The 21157-nt window shown below is 51.9% G+C and overlaps 1 protein-coding gene across 5 annotated transcripts in view; it reads left to right on the top strand.

Moving 5' to 3' along the window:
* ECE1 (endothelin converting enzyme 1) overlaps positions 1 to 21157 on the top strand; it is a 121943-nt gene that overhangs the window by 53497 nt on the left and 47289 nt on the right. For 2 of the 5 annotated variants that reach the window (XM_047792302.1, XM_047792305.1), the window contains exon 2: positions 10488 to 10574. In XM_047792302.1, coding sequence (XP_047648258.1) covers positions 10488 to 10574 — 87 coding nt within the window. Of the gene's footprint in view, positions 1 to 7328; positions 7531 to 9285; positions 9305 to 10168; positions 10265 to 10487; positions 10575 to 21157 lie in introns of those variants that run through there. The other 3 variants (XM_047792303.1, XM_047792304.1, XM_047792301.1) reach the window with 3 other exon arrangements.

Below are 21157 nucleotides of genomic sequence, written 5' to 3'. Positions count from 1 at the left end.
CTGCATGTTATTTTTCGTGATGGCAGAACCACAGGCTTTGGAGCTGGATCCACGTGGGTTCCAGGCCAGGCTTTCTCAGTTACCGGATGTGTGACTTCAGGCTTGTGACTGACTCTCCTTGTATTACAGTTGTTTTACACTGTGTCACAGGGAAGAGATAAGATCAGGCCTGGTACCTGGCGTGTCATAGACCCTCCCAGCCCCTTCCCTTCCTTTCTTCCATCATCTTCAGTATGACCTCGAGAGCCAGCCCTTTCTGAATCCACCACCACACACACTAGCGTCTACTGAGCGTTGCTTCTCTGCAAGGCACTGGATGAAGACTTGATAGTGTCCTCTTTATTACACATTTAAAGGCCTATGGATACCATTATCATCTCCATCTGATAGACAAGAAAACCAAAGCACAGAAGGTCCAATGACTCTGTCAGGGTCACACAGCTACACTTGGTGGATGGCCCCTGTTGGGATGAGATGCTGGAAGGTCCTCCCGCTACCGCTGGGTCACGGTAAAGTCCAAGAAGGCTGCCTGGAGGAAGATGCATCCAAGCTGAGAGTTAGCCAGGGGAGGGGGGAGAGGCAAGGCCTCCCAGGCAGAGGGCAGGGAATATGCAAAGGCCTAGAGGTGTATTTAGGTGAGGGACTGTTCCTATTTTGCTGAGGTTGGAGCCTGAGGGGGAGAACTTGGGAGGAGTTCCGGGTTGGGGGTTGGGGGGGCGGCCTTAGAAACCCAGCCAGGGCTCATGCTTTCTTCTGTCAGTTCCAGAAGGCCTGCGTGCCAAGGAAGAGAGTGACTGGATTTTATCAATTTGTTTAGAAACTTCTGCTTGGAGCCAGCTGGGAGATGGGGGACCGGGGGAAGCTCTGATTAGAGATCAAGGTGGTCTAATCAGGGAAGGCTTCCAGGCGGAGGATCAGGCCGAGCCAAGTGAGCCTGGACAGAGGGGCAGAGACACCAGCTGGAGGCTGTCAGGTGGGTGGGGTGGTGAGAGGCATGAAAGGAGCCAAGAAGCATGGGGCCTGGTCTGGGCGGCGGGGCTGTGCTGGGGAGTAAGGAAGAAGTCGCTGGCCCGCTTGGGGCGTGGGTGTGGGATGGCCTCCTTGGCAGGCACTGAGACAGTCTGTTGGCAGCAGTAGGTAAGGCTTTCAGTGCCTCCCGGGGCCCCCAGGCAGGTGAGTCAACACCAGGCCAGGTGAGTGAGTGTTTTTCAGCTCCTTGTGTGTGTAGGCGAGTCTCTGCTGCCAACACATTAGGGGGAGCCCAGCCCGGGACTCTGGTCCAGAACAGGGAGATTGACTCATTGGCTGGCAGGGCTGCTGCCTGCTCCAGGGAGGTGGTGAGCAGCCTTGAGCTCCCATGTATGCTCTGTGTCTCACTTTTAGGCCTCTCTTAACTCCTGACTAACCTCTCCTCACTGCCCCCTAACTCCTGTCCCCTTCCCCGTCTCCACGCTCAGGCCTCCAGCTCCATCTGGCACAGAGTGGATCCCCCCTCTGTCTTCCCCACATCCGACTGGGCCGTCTGTCATCTCCAGAAGAGGTCAGCTTAGAGAGCGGGGCCCCACAGTGGCACAAAGCAAAGAGGAAGAGGCCCTGAGAGGGTCAGGAAAATCTGGGTTTGAGTCCCAGCTCTGCCCCTAACAGGCAAGCTGCCTTCTTTCTCTGGCCTCAAGTCTCCTCATCTGCAAAATGAGGATACCTGGGCTTATTCCACAGGTGATCTATTGTGAGACACAAGAGTATAAAAGGAGCTCCCGTCGCGGCTCAGTGGTTCATGAACCCGACTAGTACCATGAGGATGTGGGTTTGATCCCTGGCCTCCCTCAGTGAGTTAAGGATCTGGTGTCGTCGTGAGCTTTGGTGTAGGTTGCAGATACAGCTCGGATCCCGAGTTGCTGTGAGTATAAAAAAAGAGTATAAAAGAACTTTGAGAACTGGGCAGTGCTGCGCTTGTGTCAGAGGTTGGTGTAGACAACTTTGTTTTCTGTGGGGTTTTTTTTTTTTTTTTTTTTGCTTTTTAGGGCCACACGTGGCATATGGAGGTTCCCAGGCTAGGGGTCGAATTGGAGCTACAGCTACCAGCCTACACCACAGCCACAGCAACGCAGGACCCGAGCCTCGTCTTCCACCTACACTGGGGCTCAAGGCAACGCCAGATCCTTAACCCACTGAGCAAGGCCAGGGATCAAACCTGCAACCTCATGGTTCCTAGTCAGATTGTTTCCACTGCACCACGATGGGAACTCCTTGTTTTCTGTTTTTAGGGAGCAGCCAGTTTTTTTTTTTTTTAATAAACATTTCATTTTAGAACAGTTTCAGATTTGTAGCATTATTGGGAAGATAGTACGGAGAGTTCCTTGACACCCCACTTCCAGTGTCCCCGGTTATTTATATATTTACGGTACATTTGTCACAGTGAATGAACTGACCCTGAGACAGTATGACCGACTAAAGTCTATTCTTTATTTGGTTTCCTCTAAGTTTTGGACTCATGTCCTTTTTCTGTTCTCCGACCCCACCAAGGCCACCCCCATTGCATTTGGTTGCTATGTCCCCTTTAGCTCCTCTTGTCTGCGACTATTTCTCAGACTTTTCTTGTTCTGATGACCTTGACAGTTTTGAGGCTTCCTCGGCAGATATTTTGTAGACTATCCCTCAATTGGGGCTTGTCTGCTGTTGTTCTTAGGGTTCACTGGTTCAGGGAGGGAAGCAGCAGAGTGAAGTCCCATTCTCATGACATCATATCAAGAGTACACACTGTCGGAGTTCCTGCTGTGATGCATCGGGATGGGCGGCAGCTCTGGAGTGTTGGGACGCAGGTTTGATCCCCAGCCTGGTACAGTGGGTTAAGGATCCGGTGTAGTGGCCGCTGTGGTGGAGGTTGCAACATCGGCTCTGATCTAATCCCTGGCTGGTGAACTCCATATGCTGCAGGGCGGCCAAAAAAGAAAAAAGGAATCTGTGCTGTCTTTTGGTCATTGGACTTATCATTGTTGATGTTAGCCTTGATCACCCAGGAATTCAGTCATCTTTGCTTTGAGGACACAACAGATTTGTGCCACGTGTTAGCTGAACTAAGGCCAAGATCAGAAAACATGGACAAGGGCAGAAGCAAATGGGAAAGGTGGGGAAGGAAAATAAAGGAGAGCAAGTAGAGGAATTCCCGCTGTGGCTCAGTGGAAGTGGATCTGACTAGCATCCGTGAGGGCGTAGGTTCGATCCCTGGCCTCGCTCAGTGGGTTAAGGATCTGGCATTGCTGTGAGCTGTGGTATAGGTGCAGATATGGCTCAGATCCCGAGTTGCTGTGGCTGTGGCATGGGGCGGCAGCTACAGCTCCGATTCGACCCTAGCCTGGGCATCTCCATCTGTCATGGGTGCGGCCCTAAAAAAACAAAAGACACAACAACAACAAAAAAGCACTTAGAGGTGGATGCTGCAGTGTGTCCACCAGGGGCCAGTTCACTTGGGGAACGGATGCTCTATGCAAGGCAGTTCATATTTCAGCTCTGGTATTCCTTACAGCGACTTTTTTTTTTTTTTGTCTTTTTGCCTTTTCTAAGGGCCGCTCCCAAGGCACATGGAGGTTCCCAGGCTAGGGGTCTAATCAGAGCTGTAGCTGCCGGCCTACACCACAGCCACAGCAATGTGGGATCCGAGCCACGTCTGCAACCTACACCACAGCTCACGGCAATGCTGGATTCTTAACCCACTGAGCAAGGCCAGGGATCAAACCCACAACCTCATGGATCCTAGTCCGATTCGTTAACCACTGAGCCACGCCAGGAACTCCTGTGACCCTCATTATAGATGAGGAAACTGAGGGCTTAGAAGGGAAAGACATGATAACATGGGCCAGGAAACTGGGGGCTGGGCCCAGGTCTGTCTTTACTGCCTCGTTCCACTTTGAATAAATACTTTGAGGCTGTATTCCCAGGAGAGTGGATGGGGAAGGGATATTCCTGATACACATTGTTGCTAATTCACTTTATTCCAAGAAGGAGTCATGACGGGTTATAACTAAAACACATTCAATGAAATGATAGGTAATAGACATGGAAAGTCAGAGTGGAAAATGTGGACAAGGACAAAGCTGAACCTAAAGACCAAAAAGGGCCCATAGGGAGTTTCTGATTTGGCTGTGAGCTTCCTGGCGGCCAAGGAAAAAGGGATACAGGCCAATTCCTGTGATTCCTATTATCAAGATTCCAGGCAAAGAAGCCATTCACTCCTCCAGGAACTTTGTGGTAAATTTTAAAAGAAATTAATCACATGGAAATTACTCAGATAAAAGACCCCTAGCAATGCAACTGATGAGGTAATGGTAGTCAGCCGTGTTACAGGGTATCCTCTTCAGGAGTGATGGCTATATTTTTACTATATGCCTCTTGCTCAGAGTTGTCGTATTTGAATTTTACGTGATCATCATCAAGCAACTGAACTCTGTTGTTTCTCCTTGGCCAGTCACAGGTGCCTTTGCCCTACTGAAAATCCTGGATACATATTGACCAGTTATCTATATACCAGCTTCTCTGCTGGCCACCAGGGATGGAGGGACATAAAATGATTTCTGCCCATCCGTCCAGGTCCATCCCAGGGATAAAGACACCTAGACCGGAGTTCCCGTCGTGGCTCAGTGGTTAATGAACCTGACTAATATCCATGAGCATGCACGTTTGATCCCTGGCCTTGCTCAGTGGGTTAAGGATCACAGCGTTGCTGTGAGCTGTGGTATAGGTTGCAGACTCGGCTCGGATCTGGCATTACTGTGGCTGTGGTGTAGGCCAGTAACTATAGCTCCAATTCCAACCCTAGCCTTGGAAACTCCATATTCCGTGGGTGCAGCCCTAAAAAGATGAAAGACAAAAAAAAAAAGACACCTAGACAAAGGGCTGAACCAAACATAGGTACCATGCCAGGGCTACACCAGAGGGAGGGGCATAATTCCATCTGACTGGGGAGGAGGGGGCACTTCGGGAAGGAGGAGAGCAGTCATTGCAGGGGGCACAGTTTTGGGAGAGGAGATATTAGCCACAGGTCCCTTGAGGGTGGGGACCAAATCAAAGTCCTACCCAGGGCTGTCCCCTCAGCTGGCAGCATAGGGCCCGTCAAACCTCGAGCACTCAGAGGACTCTTTTTGAGTAGCCAGCACTTGCAGGGATAGATCAGGAGTCAGAGCGAAGGCCACCCACCCGAGAGGTCTGTGGAGGGTGAGTCTGGAGAGGTGGTTGGGGCCACCTGCGGGGAGTCCTTGAATGCCAAGCTAAGGAGTTTGGATTTTGTTATTTAGGCAGTGGGAATCAATTGATGGCTTTTGAGTCTTGTGTTTTATAAATAATGATGATATGGAGTTGCCGTTATGGCTCAGCGGGTTAAGGACCCGACGCTGCCTCTGTGAGGACACAGGTTCGATCCCTGGCCTCGCTCAGTGGGTTAAGGATCTGGTGTTGCCACAGGCTGCGTGTGTAGGTCGCAGATGCGACTTGGATCCAGTGTGGCTGTGGCTGTGGTGTAGGCCGGCAGCTGTACAGCTCCAAATCAGCCCCTGGCCCGGGGAACTTCCATATGCTGCAGAAATGCGACCCTCAAAAGAAAAAAAAAAGTAATGATGTTATAAATAATAACAGCTAACACTTGATGGGCACATTCATTCATTTAGGTATCCCAACCATCCAATGAGGTGCTATTATCATCATCCGCATTTTACAGATGACACAGCCGATGCACAGAGAGGCTGAGGCACTGGCCCAGGCTCACACAGCTGGGGCGTGGCATAGTGGGGATCTAAACTGAGGTTTAGAGCCAGAGCTTTTACTCACTTCATTATGGTGCTTGTTAAGTAGAAGTTTTTTTTTTGTCTTTTGTCTTTTTTTGTTGTTGTTGTTGTTGCTATTTCTTGGGCCGCTCCCGCGGCATATGGAGGTTCCCAGGCTAGGGGTCCAATCGGAGCTGTAGCCACCAGCCTACGCCAGAGCCACAGCAACGCGGGATCCGAGCCGCGTCTGCAACCTACACCACAGCTCACGGCAACGCCGGATCGTTAACCCACTGAGCAAGGGCAGGGACCGAACCCGAAACCTCATGGTTCCTAGTCGGATTCGTTAACCACTGCGCCACGACGGGAACTCCAAGTAGAAGTATTTAACTAACATGTAACATGGGAGTGTGTATCAGGTAAATAACATGGAAGGATTTAACAGATCCCAACGTATTACTGGCATAAGAGGCAAGACTTGGTGGGGCCTCTGGCCACAAAGGACAGCATCCCTAAGATGCTGAGGCTGAGAAATGGGAGTGAAAATAGCTTGGAGGGTGTGGGCAAACAGTCAGTCCACGCCTCTGAATTTCACAGAATTTCGCTTACGGCTGCTCTTTTTTGCCTCTGACACACTCCTAGATTCCTTGGAAGATTCCCCTGAACCCCTTGGGCAAAGCAACCACCAGAGCCATGTGAGTGACTAACGCAGTCAGGGCAACAGGGATTGCGTCCAGTCCACTGGGCCGGAGACTCTGTCGTCAGGAGCACATGAGCGTTTCTAATACTTCTCATTTCTGTTCACCCCAGGCCTTTGATTCCCACAGGGTGGGGTTTCCAGAGCTGGGTGGCCTCACACCCACCATCTGGCTTTTGTCACCTTCTCTGTGCAGCTGGGGACCTGGGAGATACGGTCCCCACTCCTCCATTCTTGGTGTCCGCCAAGCCCTGCTCATGAACCCCCAGCCCCATCTCTCATCCATGGCCCAGCAGGGCTGGGAGGGGAGTGAGCAGATGAGGGCAGGGACACCCCACAAAGCTCGCTGGCCACAAGCATCCCCACACATCACAAAGGAGCTGATTAGGGAGAAGAGTACCGGCTACCCTGCCCCTCAGGCCCGGGGGCTCCATGAGCCCCCCCACCCCCAAAGAAGCAGGGGACCAGGAGGCCAGGGCCCCATTCCAAGCCCAGCTCTGCCACTTTCTGGCTGAGTGGCTGGGGTTCTCTGGAGGCAGCATGTGAGGCCAGGCAGTGAGAACTAACATCCTCTCTTGCCCCCTTGCCAGACGACCTGGGGCAGGGGTGGGGGGGAGTCGGGGGCGGGGGTGCCACCTCCTCCCTAATCCTCAGTCTCCTTTGTACAGCGGAAGTGGCCACCCCCACTCACAGGGCTCCACAGGGACAGGAGAGGTACATTCAATCCAGTGGCTCGTGGTCGATGTTTGGTCTGCCCGGCCCCTCTGCCTCCCTCGTTCCCTCCCACTTCTCCTGTAAAGGGGAAGTGATACCGGCTGAGGCTGAGGCTCTCAGTGGGTGTGGGGATCCCACAAGACAGTGAATGAAAGGCCCTGCCCAGCTCTGGGCTGCCCTGGTCCCTTGCTGACTGGGGCCTATGGTGCTCCCCGAGAAGCAGCACCAGCTAAGCCATTCCCACGTCGGAAGTGGGTTCAGATTCACTCCCCAGCGCCAGGCAGGTGGTGATTCAGGAAAGGCCCCTCATCTTTTGTGTGCTGAAAAAGAAACAGCTCTCCATCTCCGTGGATTTCTGCTCGGGAGGTATGTGAGCATCCCTTGTCATCCGTCCACAGACAGGCTGGCTTCGGCCCCTGGGATGGGCTGCCTGCCTCCTCCCTCACCTCCTTTATCTTTCTTTGCTCAGACACCTGTGGCGGCTCCATCCCAGACCAGGTCTTCGGGGATATAACAAGCCCCGGGTCTTCTGACGAGCCCCGGCCCCTGCCTTCGAGGTTGTCCTAGTCATGGTGCTCTGTGCTTCAAGAGAAGGAAGCGCGGGGTGGGGGGCAGCAGAGCAGGGGACCAGATGCTGCCTGGGGTCCTAGAAGAGTGGCCAAGAGAGCTTCCCAGAAAGGGTGATCTCTGAGCTAAGACCAAAGGAGAAGGAACCATTGCTACATAGCATCCGGGCATGTTACTTCCCTGAACCTCCGTCTTGGGTTCTGATGATAACTGCTTCAGATCAAAGGGCAAGAGGCTTAAATGAGATGATAGGAGTGAAAGAACTGACAATACCTCACTTCCTTAAGTGCCCAGGAAAGAGTAGCTGCTGTACTAAGCAGGTGAGATGCAGTAACTTGAATTTCTTTTTCAAGGATCTCTTCTATATGGGGAGTTCACACCTGTTAACTTAGTGTAACTGAGAGTCCCGGTTTCAAAAAAAGCCCAGCTGTAACCCACGGTGAAGTGAAGCAGCCCGGGAGTCCCTGCCCTCTCTTGGGTAGGTCATGGGAACTCCTGCAACCAGGGAGTAAAGCAGAAGACCCAGAATTAAAATGCTTCCCACACACTCCCCAGGGTCCTTAGATGTGTTTCATTTGTCCTTGGGTGTTATGAAATGCGATGCACAGGGATTTAAAGGCACTTCCCCAGAGTTATTTTCACTTCCCCTCCGCTTGTTCTAGCATTCACTTGAACAGCTTATTGAGCACCTATGATATGCCAGGTGATGGGGATTCTCTGTGCCTGACAACGTCCCAGCCCTGATAAAGCTCACAATTCCGGGGCGGGGGGAGCAGAGAAAGATGCAAAACCCAACATAAATAAATGACAGTCTGCAATAAACACCATAAAGGGGAAGAGAGGGTGCCGTGATTGAGAATTTGGGGGTCTACTTTGGGTGGTTGGGATATTTGAGGGGGTGACATTTAAGCTGACATCTGAAGCAAGAGCCAGCCATGAGGGGAGTCGAGATGAGGAAAGAATGTTCCAGATAGAGGGAACCAGTTCTATAAAGGTCTGGAGGGAAGGATGGGAGTTCGTGTTGTGGCTCAGCAGTGGCAAACCCGACGAGTATTCTTGAGGATGGAGGTTCGATCCCTGGCCTCGCTCAGTGGGTTAAGAATCCGGCATTGCTGTGAGCTGCAGCATAGGTTGCAGACACGGCTCGGATCCCGTGTTGCCATGGTGTAGGCTGGCAGCTGCAGTTTCAATTCAACCCCTAGCCTGGGAGCTTACATATGCTGCAGTCATGGCCCTAAAAATTAATAAAAGATTTTGAGGGAAGGAGAAACTTGGAGAATCCAAGGAACAGAGGGAAGGCCAAAAAAGCTGAGTGAGTGAGGGTGGGAGCAGCACAAGATGAGGTCGGGGTGGGGAGGGGCCATGGCGGACTAGTCAAGGGACTGTCCCCACAGAGTTTAAGCAAGGGTAACAGGATCAGAATTTCCTCTTAAAAGAAAATTACTCTGGCTTCAGAGAAGGCTATGAGAGGGCAGGAGGGGAAGTCAGGAGACCTCAGGAGCTTTCACTGTGGTTGTGACCCTGGAAGTCACCTCGGCCCTCTGAGCTGGTTCCATCACACATAGGCGTGACTGTGAGTCAAATATGGGGATGAACAGAAGCAAGCTTTGGACTCCTGGTCTCGCTGGACATGGAGAGTCCTTTGGAAAACTGCTGGGTCATGGTTTTCTGGGGTCTTGAGTGGGAGGGGGAGTGCTGGGTGCCCGGGAGTCCCTGCCTGAGCACCCCACATCTGAGACAAGGTGGAGGCGAGGGTCACCTCCCTGGTTTTTGACTAGCCCCAAAGCTGGAGTTCGTAATGTTTGGGGGAGTAAAGTCACACCTTTGAGCCTGGGGGCCAACCACCTGAATGCACACACATAACATTTTTCATTCTAGGTCAGAGGAGATCTCTGGAATTTTCTGAGATCATCATGAACTCTGGCTTAAAGACCCCTGAGCTAGAGGAAGAGGGAAATGAGAGGGAAGGCACAAACCTTTTTTATCCCACCTTTTTTTTTTTTTCCCCCCTAACCTTTCTAGCTCTGAAAGGTTAGAAAGGTTCCCCTCAATACACCTAAGGAACCTCTCTCTCGACTGTTGGGTTCCAAATTAGGAGCACTTTCCTAATACCTGACTTTTGGTATCTGCCCTAGAGGTTTATTGAAGGGGGGCATAACGTTTCTTAGAAGGAGGGATGGTTGTGAGCCCCCTTCCTGCCTGCTAGGGGTGGGGGACTCTCCCGCGACCTTTGGGAAAGGGAATAGCCACCCCCTCCGCGGAGACTCTCGGGCCTTGGGGCGGGGGGGGGGGGGTCTCCCCGTGGGGCCAGGGAGGGAAACCAGAGCCTCACCGATCAGGCCCCGCCCGCGAAGGTGGTGCGATGCCCGGCCCAGCCCCACAGCCCGGCCCGACCAGCCAGCCCAGCGGGCTCGGTGGTGGCGGTGGCGGTGGCGGTGGCGGCGGCGGCGGCGGCGACCGGGGCGTAGCGGGGCGCAGCATGCGGAGCTTGTGGCCGCCGTACCCGGTGGCCGCCGCGCTGTCGGCGCTGGGGGTGAGGCGCGGCGTTGCATACGCGGGGAGTGGGGTGGCGGAGGGAGGCGGGATCCCCCTCCCCCGCCGCGGGCCGGTCCGTGGGCCAGTCTCGGTGTCCCGGCCGGCCGGCCGGGGCGGGGCGCGGCGGCGGAGGCGGCTGGTGGCCGCTTCCCCATTCTCCCCATTTGGGCGCGAGAGCCATGGAGGCACTGAGAGAGTCTGTGCTGCACTTGGCCTTGCAGATGTCGACCTACAAGCGGGCTACGCTGGACGAGGAGGACCTGGTGGACTCGCTCTCCGAGGGCGACGTGTACCCGAATCACCTGCAGGTAGGAGCCGCGGGCTTCCGCGAGCCCCCAGCCCCGGCCGACCAGGCATGCGCGTTGGTGCCGCCCCCGCCCCGCCCCCATCCTGCCAGCCGGGAGGGAAGGGGTCCGTGCTGGCAGCTCTGGACCGCTCTGGGCTCCGGGGAAGAAGCCTTTTGGGGATAGAAATGCTCCAGAGGCGCTGGGCTCCCCACCACCGGCCTCCCCACCCCGGTCTGCGTGTCCCCAAATCCTCCGGACCACCTGCTACTTGGGGCCACAGCCCAAGTGGCAGAGTTGAAGCATCCTGCAGAGGTGAACTGGTCCTGTTGCCTCCTCACAGAAGGGGCATCCCTGAGTGCTGGGGGACTCGCCCAGGGTCACACAGTCCATTAGAGGCTGAGTCTAATGCAACTGTCCCAGTTGTAGCATGGAAAGCCTGGGAATCCATCCATCCTGGACAAACCAGGACGGTTGGTCACCCTGTCTTGTAGGCATTATCCCATTCTCCCTCTTTCCCCCAGTCCCTGAGTTTCCTGGGGGGAGGAGCCTAGCCTCTGCCCCCTTATTCCCTGCCCCTCTTCAGCCTGCTCAGAGAGCCCCTTTCCTCCCCTACCGTGGTCTGTCCCTCTGGGTCTCAGTATGCCCACCACCTCCCTCTCTGATGGCAAAGCAGTGAGTGTGGCTGCTTTCTGCTCTTCTCCCCTGCGGGGCTGAGCTGGGAAAATCCTGGGAAGTGACCTCAGCCCTGGTGGAGCTTGGACTCTGGCAGGTGGGCGGGACCGAGTTGGAAATATGAAGGATGCCCAAGGGGGCCCTGGGATCTGCCTCCTGAAAAACAGCTTAGAGAGGGCTGGAGCAACCCAGTCCAGGAGGACTTCTGCCAGGCCGACCAAGGGAGCCGTTGAGAAGAGGCTTAGGACCTCCCAGTGAACTGACACCAAGTCACAACTCCTCTGGAGGGCTGGCTTAGGGTATGGGGCAACTTGGGCTGCCAGGCCCAAGGTTACTCAGGCATACCTCCTAGAAGCTGGGGTAATAATAGTCATAAAGGGAAACAGCCTTGATCGAACCCATCCCCCAGGCTAGTTAAATAACCCCCCCAGGAGATCCAAACTCATGACCCCAAGTGGTCGGCCCAGTGGGATATGGCACCTTACCCACATCATCCCACCTAACCTTCAGGGTCACCCGCACCAGCTATAGGGATGACTGTTCTCACTTACAGATGAGGAAACTGAGGCTCTGAGGGGGAGACAACTTGCCTTAGGCCACAGAGCTGGACATCTGGGAGTGAGAAATCAAACCCAGTCTATCTAGAACCCCTTCCCTGCAGACTCTTCTTAAGAGGCTAAATCCAACAGGAAATGAGATTTCTGTGGCAGGCACTTTTCACAAATCAAAACAGAATCTAATCAGCCATCTCTTTTTCAGTCTCATCTTTCGCAGAAGGTTCTAAATATATCAGCACAAAGGCATTTCGGAATTCACAGCAAAATAATCTGCCCTGTTGTCATCACCATAACAGCAGCCCACATGGGTATAGCCTTTTTCAGGCCTCAAAGTGCATTCAGCCACCGGAGGCTGCCTGGCAGGGTGGAGGCAGCCCAGTCTCTGAAGCTAGGGGCCCCAGTTTGAATTTGACACCACTAGTGATCTCAGGGGAGCTGCTTAATCTCTTTAAGTCACAATGCCCTCAATTGTGAAATAGGAATTAGAGAAAATGGACATAATGCATATTACGGGGCCTGCTAGGGTTGTTGTTTTTACGAGCCATGAGGTTAAGGACCCCCATGGCTATGTTACACATGAAAGCTGAGTTTCTGAGGGACATTCCTGTGGTCACAGAGCTGTCATGTGGGTTGGTGTACAGTGTTGGCGCCCCTACACCAAACAGCCAAACAGGATGTATCATCCACTTTTACTACAAGAAAAGCCAAAAAGCTTGTCCCAAGGATTTGGAGGCAATTTCTGTGGGTGCCCAGCTTGGTTGTCCCTGAGCCTCCATGACTTCCCCAAAGCAAACGTGAACTAGCTAATTGTTGTTCTTCAAAGAATTGAGAACCTATCCATCTCATTTACAAAGAAGGATTTCTATGAATTTTATGTTTTTAAACATGGGGATTTTTTCCAGCATAAAAACTCTGCATGCTTATTTGTGGGAAAAAATAAAGTATAAAAAAAATTACGCAGAGTTCCTGTTGTGGCTCAGCAATAATGAACTCAATGAGTATCCATAAGGATGTGAGTTCAATTCCTGGCCTCTCTCAGTGGGTTAAGGATCCAGCATTGCTGCAAACTGAGGCATAGGTTGGCAGCTGCAGCTTCCATTCGACTCCTAGCCTGGAAACTTACATAGGCCACAGGTGCAGCTGTAAGATTAAAAAAAAAAAAAAAAAAAAGAATATGAGTTCCCATTGTGGCTCAGCAGAAACAAACCTGACTAGTATCCATGAGGATGTGGGTTCAATCCCTGGCTTCACTTAGTGGGTTAAGGATCCGAATTGCCGTGAGCTGTGGTGTAGGTTGCAGACGCGGCTCGGATCCTGTGTTGCGGTGGCTGTGGTGTAGGCTGGCAGCTGTAGCTCTGATTCAGCCCCTAGCCTGGGAACTTCCATATGTCGCATGTGGCCCTAAAAAGCCAAAAAAAATTTTTTTAATTAAAAAGATAAAAGATATAGCAACAACAACAACAACAACAACAAAGACAAAAGACAAAAAAAAAAGAGAGAGAAAGGAGTTCCCGTCTTGGCGCAGTGGTTAACGAATCCGACTAGGAACCATGAGGTTGCGGGTTCGGTCCCTGCCCTTGCTCAGTGGGTTAACGATCCGGCGTTGCCGTGAGCTGTGGTGTAGGTTGCAGACGCGGCTCGGATCCTGCGTTGCTGTGGCTCTGGCGTAGGCTGGTGGCTACAGCTCCGATTGGACCCCTAGCCTGGGAATCTCCATATGCCGCGGGAGCGGCCCAAGAAATAGCAACAACAACAACAAAAAAAGACAAAAGACAAAAAAAAAAGATAAGAATATAGTTGAGCTCACTCTAAGTGCACAATGTTTTGTTCAGCTTTTTTTCATCTAATGCCGCTTCATAAGCATTTCCCTGTGTTGTTGAAAACTTCCAAAGCATCAGCTATACCTCAATTTTAAAAAACTTCCAAAACATGCTGCCATTAAAAATAATAACACTTGGGAGTTCCCCTTGTGGCTCAGCAGGAATGAATCCAACTAGCATCCATGAGGACACAGGTTCAATCCCTGGCTTCGCTCAGTGGCTTAAAGGATCCGGCGTTGCCATGAGCTGTGGTGTATGTAGGTCACAGATGTGGCTTGATCTAGCATTGCTGTGGCTGCGGCGTAGGCTGGCAATTGAAGCTCTGTGTCGACCCCTAGCCCGGGAACTTCCACATGCTGTGGGTGTGGCCCAAAAAATCAAATAATAATAATAACACTTTATGGTGCCAATATATAAAAATATCTTAACTCAATCTGCTGCGGTTGGACAGTGGGCCAATATCTGTAACAATATCTTCTAGGCTTTTAAATAATTTCCTATGAGTGATTGCTAGAAACATGACTGCTTCCTCAATCTTAGGCTTTTTAAAATGGGCCCAGTCTCCCCTAATTTCTCTCTCTTGTTGAGCAGCTCTAAAAATAAGCTCCTTGATTTTTTTAAGGTTTTGAAGCCCATTGGGTCTAGGAACTCCAAAGTTATCGATTTCAACACCAGTACATGAAAACGTGCATCTTTCAGCCAAACTTGGCACCTTGTTTCCTGCGCATGCTGACGAAGTGTTGTATTTAGCTAGAGTGACATTCTACCTGTACTTTGCCTGGAAGGATTTTTCTTTCCTTTGATTTCACATTTGAGGCACAAAGGAATGGAAATCAACTAAAATTTGTCACTGTGAACTGAGGGCAGAATTTAAAGCCCCCATGGCTCTAACATGGAGCCCTAGCTTTGTCTCTCATTGCCTCTGAGTCCAGAAAACCACTCAAACAGCTTTTTTTGCAAAATGGGGTTAATATTAATGCCCCTCTCGGGGCTGTTGCAAAGATTGAAATGAGACAATGTAAGTGAAAGCATTTTGTATAATAAAGCAGCAAATTTGGTTATTATTGGGATTGTTCTCAAAACTCACCAGGCGTGCTGTCTCAGTGATGCCCTGAATATAATAGCTTTGCCTCTGTTTTGCTCAAACCAGTTGCCTGGTCTCCCCATGCCCCAGTACATACCACTTCAGTGGCTCAAAGGGAAAGAGCTGAAGTTACACCTGCTGCCTAAACTGGGGAGCAGAAGGCCATTATTGTTTATCAGAACCTTTGACACTTGGGACTCCAAAACTCAATTTTTTCAAGAAAAAGGAAAGCCTAGATATATTGCCTTTTTTTTTTTTTTTTTTTTTAGTCCACACATACAGCATATGGAAGTTCCCAGGTTAGGGGTCAAATCGGAGCCACAGCTGCTGGCCTGCACCACAGCCACAGCAACATGGGATCCGAGCCACTTCTGCAATCTACACTACAGCTCACAGGAATGCCAGACCGTAACCCACTGAGCGAAGCCAGGGATCGCACTTGCATCCTCATGGATACTAGTCGGGTTCGTCTCCGAAAGCCTAGATATTTAATTCTTACTGGTTGTTTTTCTCATTTTCTCATTTCCCTCCAACCCCTGCCAATGCACAGAGCTGTCTTTCACAGGTGATTTCAGGGACAGTCCCACTTAGTCCTTTAAAAAGAGGACTCCTACTTACCAGGAAGCCTTTTCAACTCCGTCCACCTGTTAGATCTTTATACTCTTGGCTTTAGAGTTGTTCTAAGATCTGAGGTGATCAGACCTGGCTCCCCACCTAGCTTCCTCATTTTAAAAATATGAGACTGAGGTCCTGAGGCTGCCCAGAGATGCATGTGGGGTCTTAATTAAGTCAAGGCTGACCTTTGACTTCTTGGGTTTGTGCCTTTTCTCCTGTGCCGTCAAGCCATTGGCAGCTGGATGTTCCTCTAGGAAGCAAAGATTGCTAGGAAGTGTTTCTTCTCAATGCGAGACTTGGATTCCTCTTTAGTTGCAAGAGGTCCCCTCCCCTAGAGGTACTACTTTCAGTTGTTCTTGGTCATTCGAAGAGGGAGGCAGAGGGGTAGAGGGGCAGGTAGGGCTCAGGGAGGAGATGGGGAGGACGTGAGGACATTATAATGTCACTCTGACCTGGACCCAGAGGCCTCAGCCAGGAATCTGCCATATGGAAACTGCGCTAGAAGAAACTTCCCCAACCTAACACCCTGATGAAGACAGGATATCACGCAGCGCCAGGCTGTCATGGTCTGTCTGCTCTGAAAGGCTGGCTGCGAGGCAGGCAGTCTGGTCTCCCTGCCAGCCTTCACGAGGTGGTCTGGCCTTTGGGCTGCAGGGGGTGGGCGCCGTGCCAAACCCTCGGCCAGACTGACTCCTGTTTGCAGCTCCACGCAGCCCAGGTTGCTGGGGGACCTGGCGGTGGCTCAGGCCAAGGCTCTACCTTCCCTCCAGACCCCCTGCTTCCTCTGCAACCAGGCTCCTCACCCCTTCTGCTGCTGGCTTGTCTCCTGGGCCCCAGGGGGCCGTGTCCTGTCCCCGCCTGCAGAACTCGTTCTTGCTGTGAGCCTGGGTGAGCCAGGCCCTCACTTCTGTAATCGAATATTTATCCCTCGTCAGGGCTTTGTTCCCTTGGCCACGGAAGCCCTGGGAACTCCTGGGCTGGACAGCTCGAATGTTCCTCTGTGATTCTCCAGCTCCCTTTCCTTCTCAGTCTCCGTCTCCACCTCTCACCTCTCACCTTTCCTTCCTGTCTCGTTGTCTTTGTGCCTCACAGGACAATTGCTAGGACATTGTGAGTTGAGCATTCATGGTCATTCTTTTTTTTTTTTTTTCTTTTTAGGGCCGCACCTGCCCTGGAAGTTCCCAGGCTAGGGGTTGAATTGGAGCTGCAGCTACTGGCCTACACCACAGCCACAGAAACACTGGATCCGAGCCACATCTGTGACCTACAGTGCAGGTTGTGGCAACGCTGGATCCTGAACCTACTGAGCGAGGCCAGGGATAGAACCCACATCCTCATGGATACTAGTTAGGTTCTTTTTTTTTTGTCTTTTCTAGGACCGTACCCGTGGCATATGGAGGTTCCCAGGCTAGGGGTCTAATCAGAGCTGTAGCCACTGGCCTACACCACAGCCCCAGCAACACCAGATCCGAGCCACATCTGCGACCTATACCACAGCTCACGGCAACGCCGGATCCTGAACCCACTGAGCGAGGCCAGAGATCAAACCCGAAACCTCATGGTTCCTAGTCAGATTCGTTTCCACTGAGCCACGACAGGAACTCCTTAGTCAGGTTCTTAAACTACTGAGCCACTTGGGAATACCACAGTCACCCCTTTTTTAAAAAAAATTTTTTATGGTTGATTTACAATGTTCTGTCAATTTCTGCTGTATAGCAAAGTGACCCAGTCATACATCTATATACACTCTTTTTCTCATATGATCTTCCATGGTCATTCTTTTTTTTTTTTAATAATGGCTTTTATTTTTTCCATCATAGCTGGTTTACAGTGTTCTGTCAATTTTCTACTGTACTGCATGGTGACCCAGTTACACCTACATGTATACATTCTTTTTTTTCACATTATCATGCTCCACCGTAAGTGACTAGATCCTCGGTCATTCTTAGCTCCATCTTCCAGGCATCAGCTCTGCGCCTTGGCCGCTGCCACTTCCCAGTTACCTCTCCGGAGGCAGAGTTGGCTGCCCCTCATTAATCCCCCCGACCCTCCATGTGGCTGCAGACTCATCTCTTATAATCAACATGCCCCCATTTCTAAAAGGTAGGCTCTGAGGGTGGCAGGGTGGGGGCAAGAGGGGCTCAGAAAGGAGGAAGGACTCAGTGAGCCAGACAGTGGCTCAGACCCGCAGCCCAGGCCCTGTCCACTGCACCCAGGAATTGGACAGGCTCGCCTGGAGAGGCCCCTTGATCCTGGCACAGTCCCCTGGCGACTTCTGCTGCAGGGGGAGGCCTCTGGATTTCTTCTGCCCTCGGAGACAAGGCTTGTCCAGAAAGAGAGGCCCCTCAGTCTGGTAGTACAAGTCGAGCAGAGAACAATGCAAAGGCTAAAAACCCTGTTTTCAAATTCCGTTTGCCATTTCTGCCTGGAACTATGAATTTTTAATTTAATTCTGACTTAATTCTAATTAAGTTTTACAGTGAATACCATCTGTCTGTTTGGCATTAAACAATGAGACTCAGCTCGACTTTCTCCTCCTGGGAAGCAGCGTGGCCATTGAGGCTGCGGGTCTGGAGGGAGATGGGTTTTCTTACTTCTCTGTCCTTCTCATCCCCACTTCCTGTGTTTCTTCTGGAGCTAATATTCATACCTACTCTTTTTGTTGTTGGGGGTTTTTCGAGGTTTTTTTTAATTGAAGGAAGGTTGATTTACAGTGTCATGTTAGTTTCAGGTGTATAGCAAAATGATTCAGTAATACATACATATTTTTCAGATTTTTTTTTCCATTATGGGTAATTACAAGATTTGAATATAGAGTTCGCGCTGTGGCACAGTGGGTTAAAGATCTGACTGCAGGGGCTCAGGTCACTGCTGAGTTGCATGTTTGATCCCCGACCAGGCACAGAGGGTTAAGGATCTGCCATTGCCACAGGAGTAGCTTGCAACTGCTGCTCAGATTCAAACCCTGGCCCAGGAACTTCCAGGCTATAGTCATTAAAAAAAAAAAAAATGCAGATATTGGATATAATTTCCTGTGCTATGCTGTACAGTAGGTGCTTTTTGTTTCATACTTACTCTTATGGATTTGTAAAGATAGAATAGAATCAGACGGCAACAAATAGCGTTAACAGAATGCCAGGCAGAAGAAAGCACCCAAACATTAGCTGCCATTATTATTCTTTTTTTCCCTTCCATCCCTTTGTTCTTTCATCTTCCCCCTTTTATTTCTTCTTTCTCTCCCTTTCACCTCCTCAGATTCCCCAAATCTTGGCATCACTCTATCCACCGAAGAGAGGGTTTCCTGCTTCCCCAGCCCTGGTGGCTGTGCTCCCTGGCTTCTGAGAGCAGGGGGTACCTCTTAAACCAAGGTTGCCCCATCTCTTAGCTTTTTCCCCTCCCCCCAAGAGCTGAGCACTGATAACGGGGACACTGAGAAGCTCAGAGGAGGAGGCAGAAGGTAAGACCAGTTCAGGGACAGGACGGCAGGAAGAGAGGGAGTAAATGTCCATGTCCCCAGACAAGGCAGCACCTGCTTCACATCCTCTGGGGCCCCTCTGAATTCTCTCTGAATACCTGCGCCCAGGTAAACTGCATGAGAGAGTTGATGCTTCTGAAAAAAGCACTTTCGAAACATCCAGTGCTGGGAGCATCTTAGCGTCGTCTATCCCAGGCTGTCTCTGCACCAGCACCCCCTACCCCGCCCCAGGTTTTTTTTTTGTTTTGTTTTTTTATTGTTGTTGTTGTTGCTATTTCTTGGGCCGCTCCCGCGGCATATGGAGGTTCCCAGGCTAGGGGTCGAATCGGAGCTGTAGCCACCGGCCTACGCCAGAGCCACAGCAACGCGGGATCCGAGCTGCGTCTGCAACCTACACCACAGCTCACGGCAACGCCGGATCGTTAACCCACTGAGCAAGGGCAGGGACCGAACCCGCAACCTCATGGTTCCTAGTCGAACCCGCAACCTCATGGTTCCTAGTCGGATTCGTTAACCACTGCGCCACGACGGGAACTCCCCGCCCCAGGTTTTAATTTTATGACAGTAGCACAGTCGGAATCTTCATTTCTCACTTTTTCAAAAAGGTTCTTGGAAGTGTCTGTGTGGCTCAGTGGGTTAAGGATCCGGTGTTGCCGTAGCCATGACACAGGTTGCATCCTGGGGCGCAGCTTCAATCCCTGGACACCTGGAACTTCCTCATACCTCAATTCTTGAGGGAGTTCAGGAGGCGGCACCCCTCCTTCTGCCTGATAGAGCTGCTTCGGGTCCCAGCTTCCTGGTCCTCCACAGAATTGGCGCCAGGCCTCAAGTTCCTCTTCTTGGTTTTAGAACCCACCTTTTTTTCCCCCACAAAAACGTCTTGTCTTCCTCTTTCTCTCGTTCAGCAATCCCCAGGCATTTCCTGTTCAGAAAAATACCCAGTGATGACCACGAGGCTGCTCCGTTCCCGTCCCGAATGTGACTGGCCTCAGATCTCTAGGTGGCCGTGTGAAGCTCTCTTAGGGCTTGGCCTGGCTCCCGGGGGCAGCCACCCCCTCAGCTCTTGGACCCAGAGGCTGGGTCTCCTTTCTCCTCTAGCATCCTCCTGGCAGCCTGTGGGTCTCCCTGCCTCTAGGCCCATTCCCCTCTAAGCCTTGCTCCCTCCATTGCGGCTTTTCCCCAGAGTAAATCTTACCACATCTCTCCAGCCCTGAGGAAGGCGTCCTTGGACTATAACCTGGCTTACAGCTCCCTTTAGGATCCAGGCCTTGCCCTCGTTTTCCCTCCCCTCCCCATGCACCTGGCCAGCTTCTACGTATTCTTCAAGACCCAATCTAGGCATCCCCACCTCCAGGAAGCCTTCCATGACTGAACCCCTGACCGCCCCAGTCTGTTTCTTTATCTGCCTCCCTGCTGGGCTGCGAGCAGCTGGAAGCCCTGGAGTCCATCTGTCCCCTCGGTGCTTCCAGTGTGGCCCTGAGTTGGGGCTCCACTGTTGGCCCATGGCCGCAATGTCACTGAACCGAACCCAACCTTCAGGGAATCCTGCCTGTCCTGTGGCTTTTGCAGGAAGCACCTTGTGGAACAGAGGGGAGTCCCCAGCTGGCCTTGGGTGTGAGGGCCAGGCCGAGGGCTCTGGGTGCTGTTGGCTGCTATGTCCCTCCTCAGCTTGGAAGGCCCTGTTACACCCTCTGCTTCCTCCTATTGTGCTTCCTTTCCTGTTTAGCTGGACTGTGAAGCTGCGGACATTTTTCCCCTCCCTTTGAGGATCTGCCCGAATGGAGCTGTTTCTCCACTGCATCTCCCCTGACTTCTCCCCACTCTAATCTCTGACCCAAGGGCGGGCCCTGCAATCCATACACTTGGGCTTAAGTCTGAGTTCTACCCCTTAGCTGTGTGATGCAAGGCAAGGGCCTCACCTCTCTGGACTTCAGTTTCCTCGTGTGTAAAAAGAAACTAAGACGACGGCCCTCATGGGACTGGGCAGATTTCACTGGCTTAGGACGGCGGTGCCCCTGGGAAGCGTGTGCTGTGGTCGTGTCATCCTGGTGATTGTTTGTGTTGCCCGGCCCTGTTGAGGCTGGGCTCTGAGGAAAGCCCAGCTGGACACTCACTGGATGCCTGTGCATCCAAACATCCTGTTCTTTTTCTGAACTCCTTACTGGAGACACAGGGGAAAGCTGACCTTTTTTTTTTTTTTTTCCTTTTACCCGTATCGGGTGACACAAAAAAACACAAACCCAGCTGGGTTGAGCTGTTCAACTCTGATGCTGAGGAGCGAATCTGAGCTGCTGAGCAGGGTGGCGGTTCCTTTCCTGGATTAGGACCGATTCCGTGGGAACCAGACCACCCCGAGGCGGGGGAGTGGCCCTGATGGCTCC

This window comes from Phacochoerus africanus, chromosome 8 (genome assembly GCF_016906955.1).
Source record: "Phacochoerus africanus isolate WHEZ1 chromosome 8, ROS_Pafr_v1, whole genome shotgun sequence".
Lineage (NCBI taxonomy): Eukaryota > Metazoa > Chordata > Mammalia > Artiodactyla > Suidae > Phacochoerus > Phacochoerus africanus.
The sequence above is the reverse complement of the archived record's forward strand: the minus strand, read 5'-3'. Positions and strand labels throughout refer to the sequence as shown.